Source organism: Gracilinanus agilis, chromosome 3, assembly GCF_016433145.1.
Source record: "Gracilinanus agilis isolate LMUSP501 chromosome 3, AgileGrace, whole genome shotgun sequence".
NCBI lineage: Eukaryota > Metazoa > Chordata > Mammalia > Didelphimorphia > Didelphidae > Gracilinanus > Gracilinanus agilis.
In genome coordinates this window covers 29592713-29619143 of record NC_058132.1, presented here as the reverse complement: position 1 = coordinate 29619143, position 26431 = coordinate 29592713, and the positions used below count along the sequence as shown (strand labels likewise).

General features: G+C 54.6%; 2 protein-coding genes across 2 annotated transcripts in view; both read right to left on the bottom strand.

Moving 5' to 3' along the window:
• Nucleotides 1-821: 821 nt before the first annotated feature.
• Nucleotides 822-16090, bottom strand: PLEKHN1 (pleckstrin homology domain containing N1). The gene is made up of 16 exons (XM_044668625.1): nt 16008-16090; nt 15761-15863; nt 12183-12329; nt 11749-11829; nt 10693-10765; nt 8943-9064; nt 8230-8373; nt 7896-7976; nt 5672-5747; nt 4800-4957; nt 4416-4583; nt 3894-4052; nt 2874-3014; nt 2449-2658; nt 1359-1413; nt 822-1003 (listed from the first exon to the last, which is right to left on the bottom strand). The coding sequence occupies exons 1-16, from the start codon at nt 16088-16090 to the stop codon at nt 822-824; spliced, it is 1983 nt and encodes a 660-aa protein (XP_044524560.1).
• Nucleotides 16091-16730: 640 nt separating this feature from the next.
• Nucleotides 16731-26431, bottom strand: part of KLHL17 (kelch like family member 17) — an 18900-nt gene continuing 9199 nt past the window's right edge. The window contains exons 3-8 of the mRNA XM_044668623.1: nt 26303-26417; nt 26046-26213; nt 19032-19120; nt 18807-18880; nt 18219-18400; nt 16731-17845 (exon numbers count right to left, since the gene is read on the bottom strand). Coding sequence (XP_044524558.1) covers nt 17617-17845; nt 18219-18400; nt 18807-18880; nt 19032-19120; nt 26046-26213; nt 26303-26417 — 857 coding nt within the window. The 3' untranslated portion in view covers nt 16731-17616. The remainder of the gene's footprint in view (nt 17846-18218; nt 18401-18806; nt 18881-19031; nt 19121-26045; nt 26214-26302; nt 26418-26431) is intronic.

Here is a 26431-nt window from a genome sequence, read left to right as displayed (position 1 = left end):
TGATCCCTTGGACTTCTTCCCTTCCCTCCCCATCCCTACCTATACTTCATGTCATCTCTTCTAATTTTCCTCTCTGGCTGGCTGGGGGCAGCTTGAATCCCCAGGATAGCCACCAGGGGGCAGCACAAGACCCAGATTTGGGGTACAGGGGAGGTGGGACGGGCACTTGCCACAACAGAAAGGACAGGAGAGTCCCCACAGTCAGCCACACTGGGGATCCCTTTCCCTGGGGGCCAGGCCAGATTTGGTTTGGCAGGATCGCCAGAGTGGTGTAGGCCGCCATCTTGCTAGGCCAGATTTGGAAAGGAGGAGAGATGGGAAATGTCGCCAGAGGACTAGGATCACAACAGCGGCCATTACTGGGGTGGATCTCCCACTCTCTCCACTTAAGGACTTCCTGTGGAGGGGCCCAGATCTGGAATCACCATTCCCTGGAGGTGGCCTCATGCCCGAGGCCCCAGTGGCCAGGAGAGAGAGAAAGCTAAGACGGGGCCCGAGTTCTATGGCACGTACGCTCCCAAAGTCCTGCCTCCAAATCTGTGCAGTCTCAAATCTGGGGCAGAGGGCAGGACGTTGGCCGCCTCCTCCCACTCTTCCCCAGGACTCATGGGCAGGGGCTGGGGGCACTGTTTGGGACTCGAGCTGTGTGAACCCCCGATGCCATGTCCCCGGCCATTCGGTGGTCTGGAGAGAAGCGCGTTGAGATGTCCAGACCCCAGAAATTCAGAGAGGCGTGCGCGTAGCACCAAGGTAGGGCAGGAAGCCAGGACGCCTAGCTTCCTTGTGCTCTCTGCTCGGAGTGGCAGAAGACCCAGGCTGGGTCAGATCCACTGAGACAGCTTTCCTGCGGCCTCTGACGCGGGGGAGCGATGCCACTTTTGTCGGGAAGAAGGAGGCGCCCCTGCCTTGTCCCAGATGTTTTCGTAACTGAAGTCTCTCGGGCCACTGGAGGGTTCTGAGGGCCGTCCCTGCTCGTGACTCTGCCTGCTGGGAGAGCCGCCACCTGCAAAGACCTTGAGTTGTCAGTCGGGGTAGGAGCGAGGGCAGGTAGTAGGAAGACGGGTAGGACCCTGCTCTTAGGTAAAGGGAGCACCAAGGGAGGGTGTTGGGCTGCTCTGATCAAGGGGTCAAGCTGGGCCTCGAGCCTTCAGGTCTCTCTATGTGTGGGGAAAGGGAAAGTCCAGCTGGAGCAGAGGTCCTCATGACCTGGGATCAGGGGTGCTTCTGGGAACAAGAGAGGCAGCCACACCGGGCTGCCAAGGGAGAGAGCTGGCATGCCTGAGGCATGGGAGGAAGAACCCACTCTCCAGGGCGAAGGGGTAGAGAGGCTCATAGGGACCCCCACAGGGGGAGCTCACCTGGAAGTCGAAGTTGAGGGTCAGAGGAACCTTCCTTTGATGGGGAGACCTGGACCTGGGGAGAAACCAAACCAGGAAACTGAGGCACTCTTATGTCTAGCAGCCAGGCCACACAGTGGAGAGAGTGCTAGGCCTGGAGTCAGGAAGACCCAAGTTCAGGTCCAGACACTTACTGGTGATGTGACCTTAGGCAAGTCACTTAAACTTGATTTGCCTTCATTTTTCTCATCTAATAACAGTACCTACCTCCTAGGGTTGTTGTGAAGATAAAATGAAACAATACTTGTAAAAGGCTTAGCACAGTCCTTGGCACATAGTAGGCTCTTAATAAATTCTAGCTATTATTATTATTATTATTGTTATTACTTGCATGGTCTTGGGAAAACTCACTTTCTATCTCTGGGTCTTTTGGGGGTGGGTGGTGGAGAGAGAGAGAGAAAAGAAGAAGGAGGAGGAGGAGAAGGAGGAGGAGGAAGAGGGAGGAGGAGGAAGAGAGAAGAGGAGGAAGAGAGAGGAGGAGAGAGGAGGAGGAAGACAGGAGGAGAAGAGAGGAGGAGGAGGGAGAAGGAGGAGAGAGGAGGAGGAGAAAAGGAGGAGGAGAGAGGAAGAGGAGGGAGAAGGAGTAAGAGAGAGGAGGGAGGGAGAAAAAAGAAGGTAGGGAAGGAGAGAAGGATAGGGAGAGAAAGAGACAGACAGGAGCAGAGAAAGATAGAGGAGGGAGAGGGAGGTTCCCTACAGTTCTGATATGCTGCTTTCCAGGTTCTGTTCTAAGGCTTCTCCTCCTGACAGTCTCTGGCCTCAATGTTCTAATATTCCGTGTTCTAAGGGTGCTCTCAGTTCTGGCAGTCTCTGTATAAGGGCCCTATGGGTTCCGATAATCTCTGTTCTGGGGTTCCTTCTAGCTCTGGCATGCCATGTCCTAAGGTCCGTCGTCGTCACTCTAAGTTCTGCAGCTCTCTGAAAGGAGGCCCGGCTCGGCCCGGCTCCCCTCGCTTCCCTCCCTCGGCTCCCTTGCCCAGCTTCCCGCATTGCTCCCAAGCTGCGGCTCCGGGGGAGCACCAGGGACCCTCTCCAGGGAGCCTGCACTCACCTGACGGGGCCGGGAAGTCTCCAGTGGCCCCGATCCCCGGCCCTTGAAGGAGCCTCTTGGATGCCTTTGAGACTCCCGGAGCTGATGGGCCGGCTTCTTCTGGAGGGGGCGAGAGCTGGGAGATGGGCCGGGGACAGGGACGGAGACTGGGACGGTGGGGAAGGTGCTCAGTGGTTCCTGTCCCACACAACTCTTGGCCGCCACCAGGAACTGTGAGGAAAGTCAACAGAGTCTCCATCAGATCCTGCTGCTGGGACGCCCGCCATGTGCTTGGAGATGGCCCTTGAGGCTCCCCAGAGCTGGCCCGAGCCAAGACCTCGGGATGCAGGCACGGAGTGGAGCTGGCTTGAGTCAGACTTTGGGCTTTGAACATGAATCAGATCAGGTTTAACCAGAACCTTCCCCAGTTTCCCCGGAGGACTGACCTCATCCAGGTCACTGACGTCTTTGATCTTGTTCTGGGTGGTGGAGGTTGGGGTGTAGGGGTCAGCATACAGCGGGGAGTGGGGCTTCTCGGGGGTGCCAGCCATCGCTTCCTCGCTGCCTTCTAGACTCCTCCGGTTTAGCTGCAGAGGAAGCAGGAGAGGGGGTGAGCGTGCTTGGTGGTGACTAACTTGGAAGTGATGTCCAGGGGGCAGCTGGATGGCTCAGTGGAGAGAGAGCCAGGCCTGGAGATGGGGAGATTCTGGGTTCAAATGTGGCCTCAGACACCTCCTGTCTGTGTGACCCTGGGCAAGTCACTTATCCCCAATTACCCAGCCCCTAGTGCTCCTCTGCTTTGGAATCAACACCCAGTCTTGATTCTAAGATGGAAATAAGGGCTTTTACTAAAAGGTGACGTCCACTTGCCTTGGGCTGGGGGACCAGGTGACAAGGCAGCTATCTGAAGCCCTCTTACCAGCTAGGACCACACACATAGGCCAGATGGGGTTTTGGGGAGAGACCCAGGGAGACATTGAGAGACAAATGGAGAGAGAGAGACAAAGAGATAGATAGAGGGGATAGCTGGGTGGCTCAGTGGAGAGAGAGCCAGGCCCAGAGATGGGAGGTTCTGGGTTCCAATCTGACCTCAGACACTTCCCAGCTGTGTGACCCTGGGCAAGTCACTTAACCCCCATTGGAAAAAAAAGAAAGATGGAGACAGAGAGATCTAGAGAGCCAGACAGCCAGGGAGAGAGAGGCAAGCAAAGGCAGGGAAACAAGGAAGATATGTTTTCCGTGATAATACATGTATGACCCAGATCAATTGCTCGTCAGCTCTGGGAGGGGGAGGGAAGAAGGGAGGGAGACGGTGTGGATTGTATGACTTTGGAAAACTTAGGTGGAAATTTGTTATTTAAATAAAATAAAGATTTTTTTTTTAAAGGAAATAAGGAAGAACCAGGAATAAGGGGAAATGCAGACAGGGCCAAGGCCAGGGGCTGAAGGCCGGGGGAGGCTCCTACATTGGTGAGGCCCAGGTCCAGGTGCAGGGGGGCCCTCATGACTGGCCCCTCTCCTTTTGGCTGCCCGGCGCCTTTTCCCTTGGATGAACGGCCACTGCCCTTGCGTCTCAGCTCTGCCCGACGCCTTCCCAAGCTGGAGCTGCTGGGGTTGGCCTGGCCCTGGAAGGACAAAGACGGACAATGCTGGGTATCCTCCAAACCCTACTGGGGATGGCCGGTCCCAGGCTCCACGGCCCCAGCCCCGAGGGCTCAGGAACAAGGAGAGCCCTGTTGCCAAGGCCCGGCTGACCCCCCAGTCCTGGCCAGGCTGGCAGATGGGGACAGAGAATTTGCTTAGGGGAATGTGGGCAGCCTCAGCTCTCAGACAACCGTACCCACCTCAGATCTAACTAGACCTTTCTACCTGAACCCCTAACCCCCCAAAACTACTCAGGCACCCGGGAACCCTCCCCACTCCCAGAATCCCAACAGCCACTGAAGTGGTCTGCCCGATTAGGTCCTGCCCTTGCCTGTGCCACTCACATGGTCCTTCTGGGAGGTGCTGTCCGCTCCCGCGGGGTAGCTCTCTGGCAGCATGGGGTGGTCAGGGAGAGAGCCGCTGGTGTGGGAGGAGGTGGTCTGGAGTCCCGTGGATGCCCAGGAGTTGGTCCGGCCATCCGAGGTGAGGGATCCTCGCCCACTGACTGAGAACTGCGCCAAGTGGCACGGAGTTAGACTGGTCCCAGAAAGGACAAATGGTCCCCCCATAATTCCCACCCCCCATCCTGCTCAACCAGGGCCCACAGATCTCCACTGACCCTCGTCTGGCCAAAGCTAGAAGACGACGTTAGGCAGTGAGAATACAAAGACGGAACAAATCGAGCCCAGCCCCATCCCACGACACCCCGGCTGCTCTTTCCCTCTCACCTGTATGGGAAGGGGCGGCCGTGGCCCCGGGAAGCCCTCGGAGCCCGAGCGGGTAGACGAACCCCCTCTTTTGAGTCGGACAGCCCGAAAACAAAGCATCCAGTCTTGGTAGTCCTCATAGCTGGCACAGAACACTCGGATGGTATTGATGAGGTGGCCTATGGCGTTGGCACACACAACACGGGCTATTTCTGGGGTCCCTATTCTCTTCCCTCCCTTGGGGTGGGGGAGTCCCTTTATCCTGAGACCAGCCCGGGGCAAAGTGATTCTCTGCCTGGGCCCTCTGCAGAGCCCGAACAACAGCTTGTGACTCCAGGAGCCCATTTCCTCAGGTTAAGAAGCCCCTCAAAACTAGGGGGGGGGCAGCTGCCCCCAGACTGATCTGAGCCCCTCATCTAGGCCTCCCTGAGAAGGGTGAGCCCAGGAATGACCTCTGATCTCCTGACCCCCCTCCATCTAAGGAGGGGCGCTCGGGAGTGTCCAGGCTGCCCCCTCAGTCCAGGGCAAACCCACAAGACACAGGCAGGGGCAGCCAGCAGCCAGAGAGACAAGGTCCACCCCAAGCAAGAATGTCACCCACCCGGCTGATCCCACTGAGATTCCTTCCTGCCCTGGCCCCAGCTTGCCTGCCGCCCCCCCACTCCCTCCCTTGCTCAATGGGAGAGGAAGGATGACTCAGTCTCCACTCATTATAACTATGGGCCCAGAAGGACAGGGGCAGGGATGGGGTCAGAGACCGCAGCTGGGGACACCTGGGGAAGGTGCCGGGCAGAGGGATCAGGCTGCGAGGGGCGCCCGAGGGTCTCTGGGCCCTCCGTCCCACCCCCCACGCCCCCCTCAGTCCCACCCCCACACTCCCAGGGTTCACCAACCCTCTATCAGGAAGGACCGGATCTGTTTCTCGCTCTCCTCAAAGTTGAGCTGGACGGCACTGAGCGGGAGCTCCCCCTGAGGGGAGACAAGGGGCATCGTTAAGTCCATCGGGAGGGTGGCAAGGGCAGTAGAGGGTCCCTCCCATTTCTCTCCAGGTAAAGTGGGGGAGAGGCAGGGGTGAAGGCCAAATATCTCAACTAAGCCTCATTCTAAGTCATTTGTGACCCTGGGCAAGTCACTGACCCCCCACTGCCTAGCCCTTACGCTCTTCTGCCTTAGAATGGGGATGAGGGGGCCAGCTGGGGGGCTCAGTGGATTGAGAGCCAGGCCTAGAGATGGGGGACCTCAGACCCTTCCTGGGCCAGTCACTGAACCCCCATGGCCTACCCTTCGCCCTTCTTACAGCCCTTGCCAGGATGGAAAGCCAATAACAAGAGGACGGAGACAAGGACCCCCACGGGCTAGCTCCAGCCTCCCGCCTTAGACGCTGGATTAATGCTACCATGGAAGGTAGGGCCGGGCTTTTGAAAGAGCTGCTTGTGGCCAGCGGTCATCATTATGCCATATTATCATGGCATGCGGCCATCGTTAACTGGGCGATATCACGGCAGAGTTCTGGATCTGGAGTCACAAAGTAATCCTAAACCTTCCTCAGTTTCCTCATCTGTAAAATGGGGATAAGAGCACCTATTTGGAAAGGGTTGTTCTACATTCACAACATGCTTTGGAAGCCTTCAAGTACGACATTTAAAATGCTTTTGATGTTGTTCATTCGGGTCTGACTCTTCGGAACCCCTTCTGGGGTTTTCTTGGCAAAGAGAGTGGAGCGGTTGGCCATTTCCTTCTCCAGCTCATTTGACAGATGAGGAAACTGAGGCCAACAAGGGGAAGTGACTTGCTTGGGGTCACCCAGTAGGTGTCTGAAGCTGGATTTGAACTCAGATCTTCCGGATTCCAGGTCCTACCCATTATCCACGGTGCTACCTGGCCGCCCTACATCAAGGCTAGCTCTTAGCCTGAGAGAGGACCGATATTAGTAGGAGGGTCAGGTGGGGCAAGGCCGAGCCTCAGATGCCCACTAGCTTTGCGTCCCTGGGGCCGACCACGTGGAATCTCTCCCAGCCTCGGCTCCCTCATCTGTAAGATGGGACATGAGGGTCTGGGGGAGGGTCCCCCGAGAGGATTTGGGGGAAGGAAGCGTTTTTGCAGATCTCCATACAACTGGGCAGGGCCATTCGGAGTCATTTTAAGGGAGGCCGGCTCGGCTCCGGACACCGTCTGGGACACTGAGCCGCTGGGAAAGCTGCTGAGACTAAAGGATCCATGTGGGCCGTTGACCCCATCCTTCCTTTCCGGCTTCATAACAGCTCTAAGACAGGAGGGCAAGGGCTAGGCCAGGGGGGTTAAATGACTTGTCCAGGGTCACACAGTTAGGAAGTGTCTGAGGCCAGCTTTGGACCCAGGTCTTCAGGATGGTGCCACCTAGCTGCCCTCCCCCTTTCCTGGGCAAGTCTTACCTGTCCGGGAATGCCAAGGGAGTTCTCTCACTGTGTGCCACCCAAAAGGGAAGAATCCTTTGCCCTTGCCTTCTCCCGGGCCTTGGCCCAGGGTTTTACTCATCTGGACAGGAAGTCCTGGATAGCTAAACTTAATCCTTCATGCCATGGGTTAATCCTTTCTTTGTTGTCTTCCTCCAGGAAGGAGGGAGGGAGGGAGGGGAGGGGATGAATCACCAGAAACCCGGTGACCCCATCTGGGAGAGGGAGGTGGCACAAGCCCACCCCTCCGCAGACCAGGGGCAGCTCCCATCTGGCAGGGACTCCACACAAGCCTGGGCCCAGGGAAGGCAGACAAACAAGAGGCCTGGCGGGAGCCTCCCTTCCCCAGACCAGTCTTGAAATTCTGGTTTTCAACTTGAATGACTCCCCCCAGCCTCACCCGCCAACCTGGTTCTAGAGGGGAGGGGGACAGGCAGAAAACCCAGATGGGGGTGTGATCTGGGAAGATTCTAGAATCTCAGTTTTCTCATCTGAAAGATGGGGATAATAGCTGCAGTCCTGCCTCATTGGGTGGTAGGAAGGCTCCAACTGGAGAGTGGATAGAAAATGTTTTCACAGGCCTAGAGAAAGGTCACCTCGTATGACTGTAAGGGGCACAGCCGGGAGAGGGAATGCCCACGGGCATCGGAGTCCCTTTGGTGGATGGGGTGGGAGTTAGGCCTACCTTGAAGGTCAATCCATCTGAGTCCTCTGACAGGATGATCAGTGTGGATGGGTAGAGGACCAGAATCCGGTCATACTGCTCCTGAGAGGTCAGAGAAAATTAGAAGGTGATTTGGGGTTCATGAAGGACCTCAGCTAGCTCAGAGCTTTATCCTACATGCATGTGGTGGGGCAGGGGGTGGGGAGAGAAGGCGGTCAGTGCCCTTCCTCCCTTACCCTCGTGCCCTTTCCATCCTACCCAGCCCTTTTCTCCTCTCCACACTCCAGCTTTTCCTCCTTTTCTTCCCCCCTCCTTCCCTGGCCCCTCCACGCCCCCCACTTGCCCTCATTCCCACCTGGGAGGGCAGATGCTGCATTTTCACTCGGGAGGCACAGACCACATCTCCCAGAGCCTCTCTCTTGGTTCCTTCCCAGTGATGAACTGGGTAGTGCTTGAGGGCCCACGGGAGAGGGCAGCGATGGCTCTCCTCTAGAGGATTCTTGGGGACAGAGATGGGGAGAGCCGGTTAGCCTGGAGGGTAGAGAGGAGCCTCGGTGGCCCTCTTTCCTGCTGCGTACCCCAGTGTGGTTGTCTCGCCCCTGAGGCCTTAAAGACCTCCAGGAAGGGGGATCTCACGGTCGCCCTGGGCAGCCTGGCCCACTGAGGCCTGGCTTTCACCTCCAGGGTGTTGAGCCTAGATGAGCCTTTTTTCACTTCCACCTGCTGCTCCCGAGTCCAGGATGAAGGCAAAGAAGCCAGGACGGACTTCCGCCACTTAAAGGGAGCTCTGACTCACTCCCTGGACTTTCTCTTCTCCAGGCTGAGTATGCCCAGATCTTTCAGCTGATTCTCCTGTGACTCAGGCTAAAGACCCCTCTTCAGCAGCTGCGCCATCTCTGGACATTCCCCAGCTTAATCTATGGCACCTGGGAATGTACACAAGCCTTTAGATAAGGTCAGAGGAGGGCAGAGTACAGCGCAAGATCACTTCCCTATTCCTGGAAGCTAGGCTTTTTCTCAGAGGAGAGGCAAGGAAGGAGAGGAGGGATGCTGACAGGAGGCACTAACCAGGAACGGGAGCGGGCACTGGGCCACCCTTGCCAGGTCCATCTGCTTCTCCAGATGATAGAGCCATCGACGGAGCTCCGCCTCATCGGGACAGAAGACCAGAAGAGGAGAGGGCAGGGGGCCTTGGGAGACGGAGAGAGGGGGAGGTCGCTGGTCAGTCTGGGTCAGCCAACCTTCCCCGCAGCTCCTCAGCCCCTCCTCTGGCCCATGGGCTCCTTCTCTGGCCCCTTCCTCCTCCAACTAGCTGCCCAACCCTCCTTGTGTTTCCAGGCCTGCCCCACCCAGCTGCTCATTTCCTGCCTGCCTGGAAGAGAGAACATCAATCACCAGCCTCGGGGCCCAGAAGGAGGCTCCACAGGCAGCCTCAACTCCTCTGGGGTTCCTGGGGGAACCAAGGTGGCTTTCAAACAGCTTCCGCTGCTCAGCTCCCTGGCCAGTGCCTCCAGCCTCCATGGGTCACTGAGGGTCCATCTGGTAAACTGAACAGCCTCCCCTGGGTGTGCTGCCTTGTCCAGGACTCAGGTCGGTGCCTCTGGTCCCTAGAGGCCAGCCAGGGGGATCTCTGTGTGGTCAGTGCCTGAGCCAGTGTCTTAGTCTACATCCCCAATCAGTAGCAGTAACTCCTGGTCAGGACCTCGGCCAGCGCCCAAGTCCTCCCTTTGGCCACTAAATCCCAGAGAAGTCTCCACCAGCCTGGATCCATTAGCGCCCAGGTCAGCACCAAGGCCAACGCCCTGTCCCTCTCCCCACAGCCTCTCTGCCATCCACCCAAGGGAAGTGCCCCAGCCATGGCCCTTCGCAGTAACCTCCTGCTCAGTTTCCTTCTGAAGACCCAGGTCCCTCCTGGTCACTAGGCTACTGCCCTCCCAGCATTCCCACCTACCACCGTCCACCCAAGTGGTTCCCAAAGTGGGTGCCACCGCCCCCTGGTGGGTGCTGCAGCGATCCAGGAAGGCGGTGATGGCCACAGGCGAATTTATCTTTCCTATTAATTGCTATTAAAATTTAAAAAGTTAATTTCCAGGGGGCTAAGTCATATTTTTTCTGGAAAGGGGGCAGCAGGCCAAAAAAGCTTGGGAAGCACTGGTCCACCCGGTGTTTCCATTCAATATCCCAGCTCAGGTGTCCCAAGTTATCTACCACCCCAGTGGGTGGCTTTAGTCAAGACCTCATTTGCCAAGTTATCACCCCACCCAGGGGTGTCCCAGTTCTGCCCCTGGATCAGTGGCCCTAAGCTCTTTAATGTAACAAATAAAATTAATATAGAGAGACAGAATTAAAAATATGGTTTCAAAGGGTTTATTGAAAGCCATTTAGAAAAAATGAAGTCATGTGCCTATTAAGATTTAGTCAGGGGGCAGCTGGGTAGCTCAGTGTATTGAGAGCCAAGCCTAGAGACAGGAGGTCCTGGGTTCAAATCTGGCCTCAGGCACCTCCTGTCTGTGTGACCCTGGGCAAGTCACTTGACCCCATTGCCTACCCTTACCACTCTTCTGCCTTGGAGCCAATACACAGTATTGATTCCAAGACAGAAGGTGAGGGTTTAAAAAAAAAAAAAAGATTTAGTCTAACTGCCCCAAATTTCCAATATCACACTTCCTGGCCCAGGACAACAGGCCTAGACCAAGGGGAAGGTGGTAGATTATTGGACTCAGATGGGACGGGGCTCACTACCAGGGGCTTCAGATAAAATGCTCCCCAAATGACGCCTGCCTCCTGTAATCTCGAAGGCATGGACGCTCTCCCTTACCTGTGATCTGGAAGGCATTTTCCCCTTCTAGGTCTAGCCTAGAAATGACCAGCTCAGTCAATGGCAGCAGGCCCTGTAGGGATCCAGATTGGATTAGGAGGGAGGGGCCTAGGGTCCTGGCACCCCTAGGAAGGAACTGAGGAATAGAGACTGAACCTCCATCTCCCTCCCCAAAGGGCTGTCTTTTGAGGGGCACCGGGAGGACAGGGAGAGGGGGGGGGAAGACTTGGCAGTCTTGGGGAGGGGGTGAGGTCAGGGCCAGGGAAAATTCTCTTTTCCCCAATTTATATCTAATTATAATTAGCAATCAGTGGGACAGGTCAATTCCATTCCTTGCAGGTAACTTTGAGGCTTTGGCCAAAGATGGATTAAGACCCTGCTTTCTTGGCATCACAACCAGTCCGGAAAACTGGAAAGTTGCCCTCAGTGAATGCCAGGGGCAGCAGGAAGAGGCATGGACATTGGCAGGGGCAGTCCCAAGAGGTGATGAGGGCCAAGGAAGGAGGCATTCGGTCTGGGTAGGAGCTAAAAGGCTATAGAGTGTAAGCTCTTTGAGGGGAGAGACTAGTTATCTTTGTCCCTGTCCACCCAGGACCTAGTACAGAGCCTCCTACACAGTCTGTGCTTAAATAGTCCTCGTTTTGAGAGGCCATGTAGCAGGATGGAATGAGCCCTAGTTCTAGCTAGAATCAGAAGATCTAGCTTTAAATTTTACCATTGGACATTCCAATCCTGTGTGAATTTGGGCAGAGTCCCTTTTTGACCACCTTGTAGACAGGAAGGGACCCTGTCCAGTCCTAGATGGGTTTTGAATTGAGGCTAGAAGGCCAACAAGGCTTTGGCTCCCCCAGGTAGTCTCACACCCTTGCTCGTACCTCATGGAGGACCCACCCTTGTGGAAAAGGCATAGTTCCCAGAGTTCTGCAGTGCTGGCTTGGCCTGGCACAGTCAGGGCCCAAGGAAGCCTGCTCCTGGGCCCTTTCCACCTCTGTCCAGATACTGAGCTGGCTCTTAGGGGAAGAGGTCCCAGGTTGGGTGCTACCAATCATTACTTACTTGGTAGGTAAAGCCACTAGAGCCATGGGCCTGAAAGTACAGACAGGAGGGAAACAGTTCCAGGTAGCAATCGCTGATGTCCTGTGGGGAGAGGAAGGCTCTGTTTATCTAGGGTACTGAGAGGGGTCAGAGTCTGTAACAGGGTGGCAATGGAGGTGGAGGGCAGTCTATTGGCTATAAGTTTCTTTCCTAACCCAAAGTCACTGAGTTTGAGATCTTAACCTAGGGTTGGTCAGAATTCTAATGGAGCCCTTTCTCTGCCTGGCTATGAACTTGAGGCGTTGGCCCCTGAGGGTCAGGAGTTCATCTGGGAGTCCTCTCTTTCTTACTGGCCCTCTTGGAAATGGGGGGATGGGTTTCTCACACCTAATCTTGGGGACCCCTCCTGCCACCCTTGTTCTGGGGCCCATTCCTGACCTCCAGCTGGGACTCACCGGGCAGTGCTGGAACTTAAATTTGACCTTGGAATAATGGACAATCTTCCCAAGATTCCTCACTGGCATTTTCCGCCGGCCCTTCTTGAACACGCTGAAGAAGGGTTGGTCTGCATTTTCCTTGTGACTTTCTGGGCCCGGAATGTCCTGGAGGAGGGTATGATCCAGGAGCTTAGGCCAGGAGCAGTGTGGCCAGAAGAGGAGACAGACCCCTTTTCCCCAAACAGATATAGAGAGACCAGCCTGTAGAAGTGGTCTGGGGGACATAGTCCAAAGCAGGCCAAGAAATGGACCCAGCATGGCCAAGGGCACGCATGGTGGGAAGGGATTCCCTGAAGATACAGAATCCAGCCCCAATTCAGAAGACAAATATCCAGAGATCTGATCTAGCAAACAGCTCCTCCCACACACTCCAGCAAAGCCCAATCAGGAACCCCACACAAACCCGGGCCCACACAATCACAAACACATATCTTCGTGGGAGGAGGGCAAGGGGGGAAGGAATCAGCATCGATTAGGTGCCTACTGTGTGCCAGCTACTGTGCTAAGTGCTTTACAAATATCGTGTCGTCTGATAACCTAGAGACGTGGGCAAATACAAAGAAATACAGATTTTTCTAACCATTCAGACATAGTCACAGACCATGGGATCAAGGTTAGAAGAGGTCTTAGAAACTGTGCCACCCAATCATCCCATTTTTTTTTAGATGAGCACACTGAGGCCCAGTAAGGGGATGTAACTTGCATAAGGTCCTAGTGGGAGGGAGAACTAGAATCTGAACACCGCCCCTACCCCCTCAAACCCAGAGCTCTTTCCACATTGTATCACCCGATCTCCACACACAGTTAGGCCACATATCCACAGACCCCCACATAGATACAGCCATGCATAGACAAACATAATCACACAGATAGATTCACACAGAATTCTGATGCTGCCATTTACTTCTTTGGGTAAATCACTTCCCCTCTAGAAGTGGGCCTCGATTTCTTCATCTGTAAAAACGAGGGGGTTGGACTAGAAGGTGGTCCCTGTGGTCCCTTTCCACTCTAGATATATGAGCCTTTGAAAGTTCAAATTATAAATGATGGCCATACAGATATAAATGTATTCACTCACACACACATATATGTATGGTCACAAAGAAATACATATGTATACAGTCACACATTGGAATCAGGCCTGGGAAAAAGAGATCCTTGGGAAAGTGGCCCGGGGCTGGAATATGGGGGTCCGGGGGCCCTCTCCTCATCAATCCCATGCATTGGGTGAGGTAGCTAGATGAGGCATGTTGCAACCCAGGGCACTGGCTTTGGGCCTGATGCCTTGCCTGTTGCCAGAGCCTCCCCTTTGCTTGGGCAATCCCAGGGAATGTGGAAGGGCAGACAGACACCAGGGCTGGCTTCCCTGGCCCTCCCATCCTTGGGTGGGGCCTCCCACTCCCCGTGGGAACTGGCTTAAAGCCCTGGGGACCTGCCTGAAAGTAGGCCATAGACTCTACCATGTAAGCTGTCCATGGACCCCAGATTCTTAAATGGAACGTGGCAGTGGAACCCAGATACAAACTACAGCAGCAGTTTTAGTAATGGGCTTGGTGGAATGTAGCCAGCAGAGCTTTCCTTGCTCTCTTTTCACAGAGAGAACCTGTCTAGGGAAGGTTGTTGGAGAATCTGACACAGCTTAGCCACTTCTCAGGCCACGGCCACATTGCCCTATCGCAGCAGACTGCTGGGACGCCCAAAGAGCAGGGTTATGTGGGGCCTCCCATCTGGGCCTGCCCCTAAGTGGTCATCTCTCCCACCCCCAGAATCTATGGGGCTGGACCCAGGAGTCCTGGCTTCCAAAATGAGAGGCTCCTGCTCCAATCAGAAGGTGACCTGGATGCCTGGTAATGCCCCCCTTCTGTTTCTGCAGGATCAGCACCCCCTGCTTCGGGGACTATCTGATGACAGGGGGCTATTAATAGAAGGGATGAGGGTGGCCTGAGGCTTCACTGGCTACTCTGCCAGGCCTGTGACCCACCTCAGAAGGTTGCCCTTCCCCTTCCTCAAATATTTCTAGGTAGAAGGTGCCCAGGCTCTGAGGTGCCCCTTGGTGGGGGGGGAAGGACTTCTTCCTACTGCCCCCCTGGTAGAGCTGGGTAGGCCTGTATGGAGGGCATACATGGGGCTGGGAGAGAGAAGAGGCTGGAATTTCTGGCCCAAGACCCCCGATGGTCTGAGACCAAGAATCATAGCACAGAAAGAGGAGGGGAGCCCAGAGCCTGGCCCACTTCCTGACAGACAGATCTGGAGACCCCACTGGCCACCTGCAGGGAAGGCAGCCCCCAGGCCCTCTGGGCACACCCAGCCAGTGGGCTTAAGCTGCAGCAAGAAGGGCTCCAGTTAGATGGAAGGAGGCTACCCAGTCAGGGAGGCTGATGGCTTCCCTGACCCCACTCTTCAGGTCCCTTTGAGCCAGGGGGGGTCAGGGCCAAGAGTAGAAGGGAGAGCTGGGTTCTAGTCCTGACTCAGAGACCTTGAGCACATGACAGCCCATCCCAGGGTCCAAGGTTTCTCCTCTGTCAAATGGGAAGGGGCTGAGATTGGCTCAGATGATGTCTTGGCTTTTTGGGGCCATTCAAGGGAGACTTGGGCTTCCCCAGCTTCCTCTTGGCCTCTCCCCACCTCCTTTAGGGTCTTCAGGATCCTAGATGTTTACTGCGGGGAGGGGGACCTCCGAGGTCAACTGACCCAGCGCCTCCCCACCCCCATTTTGCAGAAGAGGAACCCAGAAGCTCAGGACCACAAAGGTAACTAGTCAAAGAAGAGATTGGTCCAAAGAGGGTGAATTCCAAGTGTGGGGGGGGCAGGTTCAAATCCCTCGCCCCTTCGGTCCTGTGAGACCTTGGAAAAGTCACCCATCGGCAGGACTAAGCTCCAATCCAGTTCTCTATATGAAGCTGCCTCTCGGGCACTGCTGTCTGGTTGGCCTGGGGGTGGGGGTGCAGTGGGGAGGGGGTCGGTCTACACCTGAACCTGGGGCTGAAAGCCTGCTCTGAAATCCTCCTCCACTCCTTGCCCCAAGTCCATGACACTCAGGTGGATGGAAGCGGAGGCAGAGAGACAGGTTGGTGTAAGGGGTTTCCCCCGCAGTTTCGGGTGGGGGAGGAAGCCAGGGAGCCTTCTCGGAGGAGTTCGCCTGGAGTCAGGGCTGGGATGGAGGCCCCTCCCCCTCCCCCTGTCCCCCACTCCTTTCCTCCTCCCCCCCTCCTCCCTGCACACTGACTCAGTTCCTGACTCTCGCCAGTTTCGCTGTCTGCGGAGACTTTCGGGCCGGCCGTCGAGGTGCCGGAGGGTGGGGCCCGGCTTCTGGCCGGCCCGGGGTGGGGTGGGGGGGGGTGAGGGGGGAAGATGGGCAGCCCCGGCCCAGGAAATCGCTGGGTGCGGACCGCACGCACACCAGTACAAGCGCGCGCGCACACACACACGCACACTCGCTGACACACATACAGACACACACACACACACACACACACACACACACAAGTTGCTCGGGATGCCGCACTCCCTCCCTCTCCCTCCGCGCGGGCTCTCACCGTCCCGGGGATGTAGTAAAGGATCTTGTTGGCCTCCTTGGTGTCCCCATCTTGGCTGCTCTCGCTTCCAAAGAGGCCCCCGCGCCGTCTAATGCTGTCCTCTCTGGGGGGAGACGGAGGGAAGGCTCAGAGGAGCGCCCCCCCCCCGGCTCTGGGCCCCGCTGGCCGCTCCCCTCCCCCGGCTCCATGCCTAAGCCCTCCCCGGGCAGCCTGCTCGGACCCCATCCCTCCTGCACCGCCGCCTTACTTTTTGCCTTTCAGCGAGGATTTCCTGGAGAAGGAGGCTCGGAAGCGGGCGGGAGCCTGGGGGACACAGTTGGCATTGCCCATGGTGAAGGGCTTGAGAGCCGAAGTCAGGAATCTGGGGGGGGCCCTGAGGTTCTCAGCGAGCGCTTCTGCCCGGCACCCTTGGGCGCACCTGGCTCGGCCGCTTGTCGCGAGCTGGTTGAGCCCAAGCTAGGTCTGAGTAGCCACTTTCCTGCTGGGGGAAGAGCTCCTGAGCTCGGCTCGCCCCGCCCCGCCCCGCCTCCTGGGATTGAGACCTTGAGCAGCCCGCCGGGAGAGGTAGGGAAGGAGCGGCCGCTGAGGTCAGAGGGCACCGCTGCCCTCAGCCCAGTTTTGCGGCGGGGCGGGGCACCCACCCCTCTCTGCCTTCCCCGGGGGAGGGGCCCTGAGCGGCTGCCTTCCCCTTCCAGTGTGGCTGGAGCAGCCCCCAAGATGCTGCGGGGGTGCAGGGGGGGGGAAGCTCGGCTAGCAGCAGGCTGTTTCCTGTTTCCACCTGGGTTGCCTCAGCCTCTGAATCATGGGTGACTGGGAAGGGGGTGCCGAGGGGGGTCTGGGCTCCAGGTAACACCCCTCACCGGGATCTCCCCGCACCCCGCCCACCCTCCATGCTGGGGAAACAGAGGCCAGGCCGGCCTCAGGACCCCCCCTGGAGGAAAGAAGGGGCGCCTCAGGTTGTGTACAAGAACCTTTATTAGTCAGGTAGGCTCATATTGCTGTGCGTGTTTAAGTGCATGAAGGCATGTATGTTGGTGGCAGCGTCCACACGTATGCCTGGGGTGCACAGGGATGTGTGTGCGTATGTCCAGCTCAGTGCATCATTCAGGGGAACAGACGACACTGCACAGAAACGACAGGGGATGAGTGGTCCCAGGCCGCCGGCTCCCATTTCCAAGGCTGAGCTTTGGGCCTGTCTCTCGGGTCTGTGCGCTCCATCGGAGCTCCAGGGTGTCCCTCCGCTCTTCTCTGCTCCCTTCTTGGGCGTCTCCTTCGGGCCTTCGGTGCCTTGGCCAAGGCTGTCCCTGCGTCTCCTGCATGGCGCTGTCTGTCTGTCTCTCGGTGCCTGTCTGGGGAGGGCCCCGACCGTCCTCACCAATCCCACTGAGGGGACAGCGAACCTGGGGCTCGGCTCCCGAAGGACCCTCCACTTCCTCCGGTGCCGGGGGAGATCGAGGATATAAAAGGGGCGGGAGATGGCTGGGACGTCTCATAAATAATAATAAATACATAAATAGACGAACATGGGCAGACGCAGACAGTGCTCCGGGGCGAGGCCCCAGGCCCCAGGAGCAGGGAGGGGAGGGAGGCTAGAGGCCGAGCCCAGGGTCTGTGGCTGCTCTGAGCCTCCACGTGCGAGGCAGGAGCTGCCCCCTCCTCCTCCCTTCCTGGGACGGGGGAGCATTAAGGCATCTGCAAGAGACAGACAGGCCCGGTGGGGAGGACCCGCGCCCCGGGGATGGGGGCCTCCGTCTCCTTTGGGGTCTCTGTGTCTCCAGGCCAGGGCCCCCTCAGAGCCTGGCTGTCTAGAGCTCGGGGCCTGCTCCTGGGGTCCCTGAGGGGCTCGGCTGGCCAGGTCAGAGGCTGGTGGAGGACACGGAGAGCGTAGGCGAGGAGGGTGGGGGGAAGTTCAGGAGCTCCAGGATGGCCACCCCCACGCTGCTCCGACGGGTGAACATGCAGGAGGCGGCCACCCACTTATTGGTGCGAGGGTTGTACTTCTCGATGGAGTTCAGGCTGGAGCTCCCGTCGTTCCCGCCGACCGCGTACAACCATCCGTCCATGGCCACCAGATCGTGAGTGCTCCTGGGGGAAGCCACAAGATGGTGCCATGGGGAAGGAGCCAGAGGGGAGGGGGGCAGAGAGAGGATGGACAGAGCCGGGCCTGGGCAAGCCCCTCGGTGCCTCCGCCTTACGACCGACATACACACGTTACGGATTCTAGATGAATCGAGGGGTCTCGCTGCTCTCAAAGTGACAGCATTTGGAGAAACTGAGGCACAAACTGAACAGGGTAGACAAAGAACTCGTGACTCCTGATGCGGGGGGTGGGGGGACAGGGGGAGGCTCACTCAGGGAGCTGAGCTACAGGCTGCCCTGTGGCAGCCACCAGTTGGCTAAGGGTTGGGAGGAAAGCCCAGGGGAGGCAGAGGAGGGTCCCAGAGCCCAGGGAACCTACCTGCGGATGTTCATGGGTGCCACACTCTCCCACGCGTTGGCCTTGGGGCTGTATCTCTCCACGGAGTTGAGGCAACTGGTGCCATCATTGCCCCCAGCCACATAGAGGGCCCCCTCTAACACAGCCACGCCCGCTGAGCTGCGCCTGCTCAGCATGGTAGCGATCGGCGTCCACGTGTTCACCTGGGGGACATGGAGAGGCTGGGAACATGTGGGGGGCACCAGGCATCCCCCAACTCAGGACACCCTCCCTCCTGGTCCTCTATCATTTTTCTGGTAGGGAGAAAGCAAGGAGCAGAAAGGATTAAGTAGAAGGAGGGGGGAAAGGGGAAGGGGGATTCCTGGGGAGGGGGGATGAGGATACTTGGAAGTAGGTTTTCAAGATCAAGGGGGAGCCCTAAAACCTTTTTCCTAGCACCCTTCATCTCAAAGGTAAAGGAGGGGGCCGGAGCAGGACCAGCAATGAGTCCTGGGCAGGGTGATTCCACCACTGGGGTACGAAGCAATGGGCAGGTGCAATACCTGAGGGGACCCAGAAATAGGGGCGAGGGGATGATGGTACTCGGGGAGGAGGGAAGAGGAACGGTACCTGGGGTTCGTATTTTTCCACAGTAGCCAGATGGGAGGAGCTGTCATAGCCGCCCACAGCATAGAGATTCCCATCTGTGGGAGACAGTCACTTTGGCATGGGTGTCATCGGAAGCCACTAGGGGAGTCCCGGGGAAGGGGAAGAGACCCCTGGGACCTGGGGTCAACTGGAGGAAAGGGGGTAAAGGCAATGAAGATGTTGGGGTTCGGGCTCTGGGCTACTCACCAAGCGTGGCCACACGGACATATCTCCGCCGGGTACTCATGGCTGCTATGGATGTCCAAGTGCCCGTCAAGGGATCATACCGCTCAGCACTGTAGGTGGAAGGTTGCGGAGGTGGTCAGTGAGAAGGAAGAGGGGAGGCTTCAAGGAACAGGACACTGAGTTTAAGCCCCTGAGAGTCATCGGGATGAGATGCTCCCAGTGTACTATTGTTTTGCTATCCGCATTAGGGATTATCTAGTCCAACTCATTTTACAGATGAGGAAACTGAGACCCAGAGAGAAGTGACTTGTATAAGGTCACATAGCTAGGTCAACAGCCAGGGATGGAAGCCAACAGCCTTTCCACTCTTCCACCCAGAAGGATCCTAATTTGACTTAAGTGTCAAAGCAATTTTCATCACTTAAGATACAACCTTTCATCCTCTTCAATGACAGAAAAAAAATCCCCCTTCAAAAGGATAAAATCGTGGGACGGTGGGGAGACAGGTACTCTACTACACTGTTGGTGGTACTGCTAGTTGGTGTCAATGGTTTGAACAGCAATCTACCATGACTCATAGAATTGGTTGCCTCTTTCAAACTGAGTGGCTCCATTGCTAGTACTTTAGCCCAAAAATACTACAAAAAGGAAAAAAGGGGGCCTGTGTCTTAAAAAAAAATCTTCCTAATTACTCTCATTATAATTGCAAAATAAACAAATGGGAACAAAGTATGGGCGCAACAACTGGGGAATGGCTAAAGACATTATGGAATATGGATGGAATGAAATATTACAAGGTCATAAAAATGGCAACTATGATGCATGAAGAAATAGGGCAGGATTTATGTGAAATGACCTAAAGCGAGATTAGCAGAATTAAAATTAAATACACATATGGCTACAAATATAGTGAGAAAGGAAAAAAAGAACTATGTCTAGACTGGGAGAAAGGAACTTCAGACAGGCCTGGAAAAATGGGACACAGAGGGGAGAGAAGGACATTTTCTTTGCTTGTTGTTTCTCAATTTCTTTCTGGGTAAACTCCACCTAAAGGCTTTACGCTTTTGGGTTGGCTTATTTGTTTGTTTGGGGGGTTTTTTGGTTGATGGTTATTAAAGTGTTGGAGGCAGTTGGGGGGGATAGAGCCTGGAGTCAGGGAGACTCATCTTCCATAATTCAAAACTGACCTCAAACACTTCCTTAGCTGTGTGACCCTGGACAAGTCACTTAGCCCTGTGGACCTCAGCCTTCTCTTCTGTCAAATGAGCTGGAGAAGGAAATGGTAAACTGCTCTAGCATTTCTGTCAAGAAACCCCCCAAAGGGGTCTGATGTGTCTGAAAATGACCCCACAACAACATTAAGGTGTTGGCCTCTTGGGTAGATGATGTTTAGAATGGAAAAGGAAATAACTTTACTACATAGAGATGGAGCAAGGATGAAATGGGCACCAGGGTACCAGCCCAGCTTCATGGGAAATGCTACAGCTAGAAGGACCTTTGGGGCCACTGATTCTAGCCCTCAATTTTACAGATGAGGAAACTGAGGCTCACAAAGGAAAGGTGACTTGCCCACTTTGAACTCAGGACTTTCTGATTCCAAGTTTGGAGCTCTTCTCTGGCCAGCTGGCTGATTCCCACCCATGCTACCAAAAAACAAAACAAAAAGCCTTCCTTCACCACCCTGGGAGGGAATTCACTTCACCAGGAAACTCATCACCATGATTAGTTCAGTTTTGCTACTCACACCTCATGAGTACCATTAATTGCTTCTCTGGGCTAGAGGGAGGAGCACACATTTCCTCGCTTCATAGATTAGCCTCTCTTCACTCTCTTCACTCACTATCGGCGGCTCTGCTTAGTTTTGACTCCATTATCACCATCAGACCTCTGGCACTCCCCCTCGCCCTAGCAGACTGTGGGCTCTTTGAGGGCAGGGCTGTCTATCTTTGTTTCTCATGTGTATCCCTGGGGTTTAGCAATCAATCAATCAATCAACATTTATTAAAGTGCCTCCTATATGTCAGGCATTCTGCTAAGTGTTGGAACACAAAAGAGACAAAAGACAGCTCTTGCCCTCAAAAAGCTTCCAATCTAATTGGGGACAGCACAGAAACATATCTATATCTACATATAGATAGACAACATACACACATATTATATATCTATAAATATATACACACATATTATGTAAGTACACACAATATGTAAATATATACACATGCATATTATACACACACACACACACACACACGCGTGTGAAAGCAAGGTAGACACTGGACAAATAGTAAATAATTAAAAGCGAGAAGGCCCTGCGATGAAGAGGGGGTTGGGGAAGACTTCTTGGAGAAGGGGGGGATTTTAGTTGAGACTTAAAGGAAGCCAGAGAGTTGGAGGGGAGGAAGGAGAGCTTTTCAGGCATGGACAACAGCCAGAGAGAATGTCCGGAGCTGAGAGATGGAGTGTGCCTGACACATGTTATTGTTTCATTCCCTTCAAATCTTTGCTCTCTGGAGATCTCAAGGTATTTGTTGTTGTTCAGTGATGTCCAACTCTTTTGTGATCTCATTTGGGGTATTCTTGGCAGAGTTACTGGAGCGGTCTGCCATTTCTTTCTGTTTTACCAATGAGGAAACTGAGGTCAGCAGGGTTTTCTAGGCAGATACTGGAGTGGTCTACCATTTCCTTCTCTAGATTGTTTTGCAGAGAAGGAAACTGAGGCCAACAGGGTTTTCTTGGCAGATATTGGAGTGGTCTGCCATTTCCTTTTCCAGCTCATTTTACAGATGGGGAAATGATGGCAAACAAGGTTAAGTGACTTGTCCAGGGTCACACAGCTAGGAAGTATCTGAGGTCAGATTTGAATTTAGGTCTTCCTGCCTCTTCTGTGCCACCTAGCAGCCCTGACACATAGTAAGATGTTTATCTTATCTTAGGGTAAGGCAAGTCTTTGTGGGGAAAAAAAAATTATTAAAACAGCTGAGAAATTCCTTCTAGCAAGAAAAGGAAGGCAGGAGGGTGTCAACATGTCTATGGCACCAGGATCTTTCCCTTCCTGCCATGTGGGAGAATACTGAATAGGGAAGGAGAAAAAGCCATCTGGCTAAGGGAATAAGAGACAGAAGAAGTAGACAGACTATTTTTCTACGTGGGACTTGTGTAGGATGAACAAGATGGTAGCAGAAGGGGGCAGGGGCGTGACTCAGTGGATAGAGAGCCAGGCCTGGAGATGGGAGGTCCTGGGTTCAAATCTGGCCTCAGACTAACTATTCGACCCTGGGCAAATCACTTCACCCTTTTTGCTTTAGTTCCTCCCCCCCCCAATTCCAAGCCTGGCTCTCAATCCACCAAACCACCTCACTGTCCCCTAGTTCCAGGGTTTTAAAAAAGAAAATAAGTCTAATTAGTCCTAGGTTAAAAAAGTTCTAGTTCTAAAAATGAGTTCTAGTTAAAAAAAAGTCTAGTCTAAAAAAGTTCTAAAAATTAGTTCTAGTTAAAAAAGAAAATGTCTAATTAGTTCTAAGTTTAAAAAGTTCTAGTTCTAAAAATGAGTCCTAGTTTTAAAAAGTCTTATCTAAAAAAGTTCTAAAAATTAGTTCTAGTTAAAAAAGGAAATTAAGTCTAACAAGTTCTAGGTATAAAAGAAGCATCAGATAAATTAATCAGGGATTGATAAGTATTAAGAAGTCCTCAATGAATGAATGAATGAAAGTATACCTCACTTACTACATGGTGGGGACAGGCTAACAGGACCCCCCCTCGACAGGTGGGGCCTCGGGATCTTAGGATGTCCCCCTGGACTCTGAGGGTCCTCCTGAGGTGGTGCTGGGTGTCTCCTGAAACCAATTAAAGACAGACTCCCAGGTTTAATCCAGATACTGGGTGTCTCCCAGGTTCTCTTTAGGAAAGCCTGGCAGGGCATTGCGACATCCTGTCTGAAGTACTAAGTCCCCAGGCAAGGCATGGGGTGGGGTCTGAATGAAGCACCCCGGAAAAATACTAGGGGGGGTAGCTATGGAGTGAAATGGACCAACCAGAGTGCCATATTGGATATGGCGGGTAAGAGAAAGTGAGGAATCCAGGAGGACTCCCAGGTGGTGAGCTGTTGGGGACTGTGAGATTGGTGTCACTCTCTCTAGAAGTAGGGAAGTGGAAGCAGGGAGGGTTGAGGGAAAGAAGAAGAGTTCAATTTTGGGCATGGGTGCCTGGAAGACTTGAGTTCAAATAGAGCTTCGGACACTTATTGGCTACATGACCCTGAGCGAGGCACTTAAGCTCTGTTTGCCTTGGTTTCCTTATCTGTAAAATGGGGCTATAACAGCACCTACAGATAAGTTAACAGGTAAAGAACTTTGTCTATCTTAAAGCTTTATGTCAATACTAGATATTATTAATTCTTAATTCTTTTAAAATGCCTGTTGAATGAATGAGTGGGAGAAGGGAGGCCAGAAGGGCCTGGAGAATAGAGAGGGATAGATAGGAGAGGGTCCCCAAGGTTCCGCTGAAGCCCCAAGGGAGATGCTAGGGATGGGAACAGGTTGGGTCTGTCTCTTGACAAAGTTTGGTAAGTCTGGAGGAAGGGAAGGTTGGGGGGGGAAGAACAGGCTGAGAAGGGGTCCCCGGGCGTGAGGGGAAGAAAGCTGGGGGACAGGGCTAGCCTCCTAGGGTCTTTCCTTGAGATGGCTCCGGGCCCCAGGCCCCTTTTACTACTTCCTGGATTCTCTCAACATTCCTGGAGAGCAGCAGCTGTTCTAAACCTTCTCTTCTCTCATCCCACAGTCCTCCACTGAGGACCTCCTCATCCTTGACTGAGAAAATAGAGGCCTCAGGCATCAAAACCTCTGGACATCATTCACCCACCACTATGGATGGGGGGGTCCTTCTCTTGGGCAAGGCCAACCCTTCTGACGTGGGCCCTCGAACCCTGTCTTCTCCACCCAACTGCCCCGCTCTCCATACTCTATAAAAATCTCCAATTGCTCCCTACCTCCTGGCTCCTTCTCTGCTCCCCTCAAACTTGTCCGGGTCTCCCCAGCTTTACAAAGCTCTCATTTGACCTGGCCATTACCTCCAAGCTAACCTTCAAAGCGCTTCTTCTTTTCACAGTCAAACTCCTAGAAGGGGGAAGGGAATAAGCATTTATTGAGTGCCTACTATGGGCTAACTATCCTCACAACTACCTTAGGAGGGAAGTGCTAGTATTAGCCCCATTTTCCAGTTGAGTAAACAGAGGCAAACAGAGATTCAGTGACCTTCAAATCTCCACATCCAGCCCCAGTTGGGCATCTACAAACGCCTGGTGGACATCTCCAACTAGATGTCCCAAATCCATGGTCCTTCCCTGCATTCTTCTCTATCTGTCAAGAGTCATCCTCTATGGCCTCTTTCTTACCCTCCCTCTTCAATCAGCTGCCAAATCTCATCACTTCTACCTTCAAAATACCTTCTAGCTCCTTCTCTGTTCACAAAATTAGTTCTTTATCCCCTCTGAGGATGGAGACACTAGGCCTGGGGTCAGTTCAAGTCCAGCTGCAGACACTTAGTCGTTGTGTGACCTTGGGTGAGTCCCGCCACCTGTCTGCCTCAGTGTCCTCACCTGTAAAATGGGGATACCAAAGAGCACTCCCTCCCAAGGCTGTGGTGAGGATCGAGTGAGACATCATTTGTAAAGTGCTTCATGGATGCTTATTCCCTTCCCTTTCCTCCTTCCTCTCGTGGCTTCTTCCAAGAGACTCCTCGTGGCTCTCTTGGTCTTCAGTCTCTCCACCTTTCCAAGCCTTCCTCCACACAGCTGCCAGGGGGATCTTCCTAAAGGCTGGATCCCACCACGCCACTCCCCCGTTTGGCAAGCTCCATCGGCCTCCGCTAACCTCGAAGATCAGACCCCAAGACCTTTGGGGGGGGGCATTGTTCATCCTCCACAGTGCGGCTCCCGTTGGACTCTCCAGACCCCTCTGACGGCGCTCCTTGGTCTATCAGGCCAAAGTGGCCATCGTGCTCTTCCCTGCAGATGACGTTCTGACTCTGCTGGCACCTTCCATTCCCAGAAGCCAAGACGTCTTCCTTTCCCCCTCTTGGAATTCCAAGGTCCCCCCATCGAAACTCAGCAGAGCCCCTTCAGGAAGCCGCTGTGGGTGCACCTGGTGGTCAGTCACCCCCACCCCAAATCCTCTTTAGGCACGGCTGATTTTTCAGGACCCCGTTTGGGGTTTTCCTGGCAGAGATCCCAGAGGAGTTGGCTATTTCCAGAGGAGGAAATGGAGGCCAACGGGGTGAAGTGACTTGCCCAGAGTCACAGCTAGTTGGCCATTTCCTTCTGCAGCTCATTTTACAGAGGAGGAAACAGAGGCTGATGGGGTGAAGTGACACTCAAAGTCATGCAGCTAGTAAGTGTCTGCGGCTGGATTTGAACTCAAGAAGAGGAGCGTTCCTGACTCCAGGCTCACCTACCTGTCCTGCCATTTATCTGGCGCAGGTGTGTGTACATAGAAACAAAATTTAAAGTGAACTGAAACTTAAAAGTTAAAGGCTATATTATTCGTAATATTAAATTAATAATAGGTTGATATTGACAGTATGTCACTTACAGGTAAAATTTAAATGAGACTAAAGCTAAGTGTTTAAAGATATAAAAGAGGTCTGATAAATTTATATAAAAATGGGTCTATTTCTCCACGTGGCATTCTGCCCCTTCCTCTCCCCCGCGTAGCCTCCTTGAGGGAAGGGATGGTTTTGTTTCTGCCTTCACACCCGCAGGGGTTCCCAAACTTTTCTGGCCTGCCGCCCCCTTTCCAGAAAAAATATGACTTAGCCCCCTGGAAATTAATTTTTTAAATTTTAATAGCAATGAATAGGAAAGATAAATGCACCTGCGGCCATCGCCGCCTCCCTGGATCGCTGCAGCACCCAGCAGGGGGCGATGGCGCCCACTTTGGGAATCACTGCGCTAGTGTCTGACTCGGTGCCGGGCCCATAGTAGGTGCGTAATACGTGACCGCGGTCAATGGCCGGGTCCGGCGCTGACTGCGGCGTCCCTACCTGTTGAGGCAGGAGGCCCCGTCGTAGCCACCGGCGGCGTACAGGAGCCCGTGGAGGGCGGCTACGCCCAGGCAGCTGCGCCGGGTGCCCATGGAGACCTCGGGCTGCCAGACGTTGGTGACGGGGTCGTAGGACTCCACGGTGGCCAGGTCAGACGTCCCGTCGTAGCTGCGGGGTCGAGGGTGGGACAGAGAGGGAGGTGGGTCCGTCTGCCGCGGGGGGCCCGGCACCCGCCCACCCTGCCGTGCCCGCCTTACCCGCCCACGGCATACAGCCGGTTCCCGATGGCAGCCACTCCAACGCGAGCCCGCCGTGTGGACATGGACGCCACCATGTGCCACCGGTCTGTCCGCGTGTCGTAGGCCTCGCAGTCTCCGTGGATGGCG